Source organism: Oryzias melastigma, linkage group LG8, assembly GCF_002922805.2.
Source record: "Oryzias melastigma strain HK-1 linkage group LG8, ASM292280v2, whole genome shotgun sequence".
NCBI lineage: Eukaryota > Metazoa > Chordata > Actinopteri > Beloniformes > Adrianichthyidae > Oryzias > Oryzias melastigma.
Genome location: NC_050519.1, coordinates 2,090,302 through 2,091,633, shown reverse-complemented (window position 1 = coordinate 2,091,633; position 1,332 = coordinate 2,090,302). Strand labels below are relative to the sequence as shown.

Sequence of the window (1,332 nt, the reverse complement as noted above, 5' to 3'; positions counted from 1 at the left end):
AACAGATGGAGAGAAAAAAAGTGACAGGAAGAGGAGCGGAGCGTCAGCATACTCACGGTGGTTTTGGTCTCCTTGACCTCCTTGATCTGCCTCTTGGCCGGGGACACGGCGCCGGGGGGCTGCGGGGCGAGACAGGAGGGGTCGTCAAAGCTCTCCTCAGTGTCGAAGCTGGCCTCCATCATCATCCCTCGCACCTCTATTCTGGGAGAGCCGCTCTCTCTCTCCTCCCTCCACACAGCGAGGCTGCCTCCCGTCTGCGGAGGGAGCGCAGAGGAGGGGGAGGGAGGATGATGATGGCGATGATGATGCGGAGGGAATTTGGCGGCGGCTGTGAGGAAGTCTAGCCTCTGGTAAGACCGCTGTCACACTGGTTTAAGGGTTGGAGGCTGTAAGGAAGCCCCCCCCGAACGCACCGCCTCCTTACCTTATCTCGATCCTCCCCCAAAGAGAGAAAGCACCCCCCCCTCCCCAAACAGATTTGCTAGAAAAACAAGTTTCAAGATGAAGAACAAGCGATGTGGGGGGGTTTGTTTACACAGCCTGAGAATGAGGGAGGGGGCAGCAGTGGCGTAACTGTTGGTGGAAAAACCCATAACAGATTTTTATAAAACGTGGTGGGGGCTTCAGCCAAGGAGGTCCGGGTTTACGGATCTGCGAGCTAGACAACACGCCCCCCCCACGAGTTTTTCGGCGCTGCCCGCATCACAGCCTAAACAAGAACCAGTTCTCACCTTAGCTGAGCAAAACATGACGAGTACTTCCAACCACCAGGAGCCGGGCGCCCCCAGAGCGTCCGAAGATGTTCTGGCTGCCCCCCCACCCCAGATCTTAGCGGTCCATTCGGTCCAAACGTGAGTCCATGGACTCTTCGCTGTGATCCTTACACGCTCGGCCCGGTTTGACTCGTAGCGAGTCACGTGGGTTGGCAGGAGATCCATGTTGGCCCGGGTTCATGGTAGCAGCAGGAGCGGGCCGGCTTCCAACGAGACCAGAAACCGTTCGAGAGCGAGGACGAGTCTACAGTGCTGCCTTTATCGATGCGGTCCTCGTTTATCTGAAGTAATTACTGCAAAATATATCTTTTTTTTCCCAATTTGAATTTTTAAGACTTTAAAACGCTCACTTCAGAGGAGGTCTTGGTGGACGAATGCACCAATAAAACACTGATACTGTTTACTTATACAACTAATATCCCAACATTATCTAGTTTCTTGAGTCCCTTCAAGTACAGGGTTGCGTCAGGAAGGGCATCCGGCGTAAAAACTCACCGATGCGAAACAGTAGGTGCTGTTTCGCTGTGGCGACCCCAAAAATGGGATAAGCCGAAAGGTG

General features: G+C 54.2%; 1 protein-coding gene across 3 annotated transcripts in view; it reads right to left on the bottom strand.

Moving 5' to 3' along the window:
• gas7a (growth arrest-specific 7a) overlaps positions 1-953 on the bottom strand; it is a 19,407-nt gene extending 18,454 nt beyond the window's left edge. Inside the window, exons 1-3 of one of the 3 annotated variants that reach the window (XM_024272967.1) lie at positions 732-953; positions 195-254; positions 57-119 (exon numbers count right to left, since the gene is read on the bottom strand). In XM_024272967.1, coding sequence (XP_024128735.1) covers positions 57-119; positions 195-254; positions 732-938 — 330 coding nt within the window. In that variant the 5' untranslated portion in view covers positions 939-953. Of the gene's footprint in view, positions 1-56; positions 255-731 lie in introns of all 3 variants that reach the window. The other 2 variants (XM_024272966.1, XM_024272968.1) reach the window with 2 other exon arrangements.
• Positions 954-1,332: the final 379 nt, after the last annotated feature.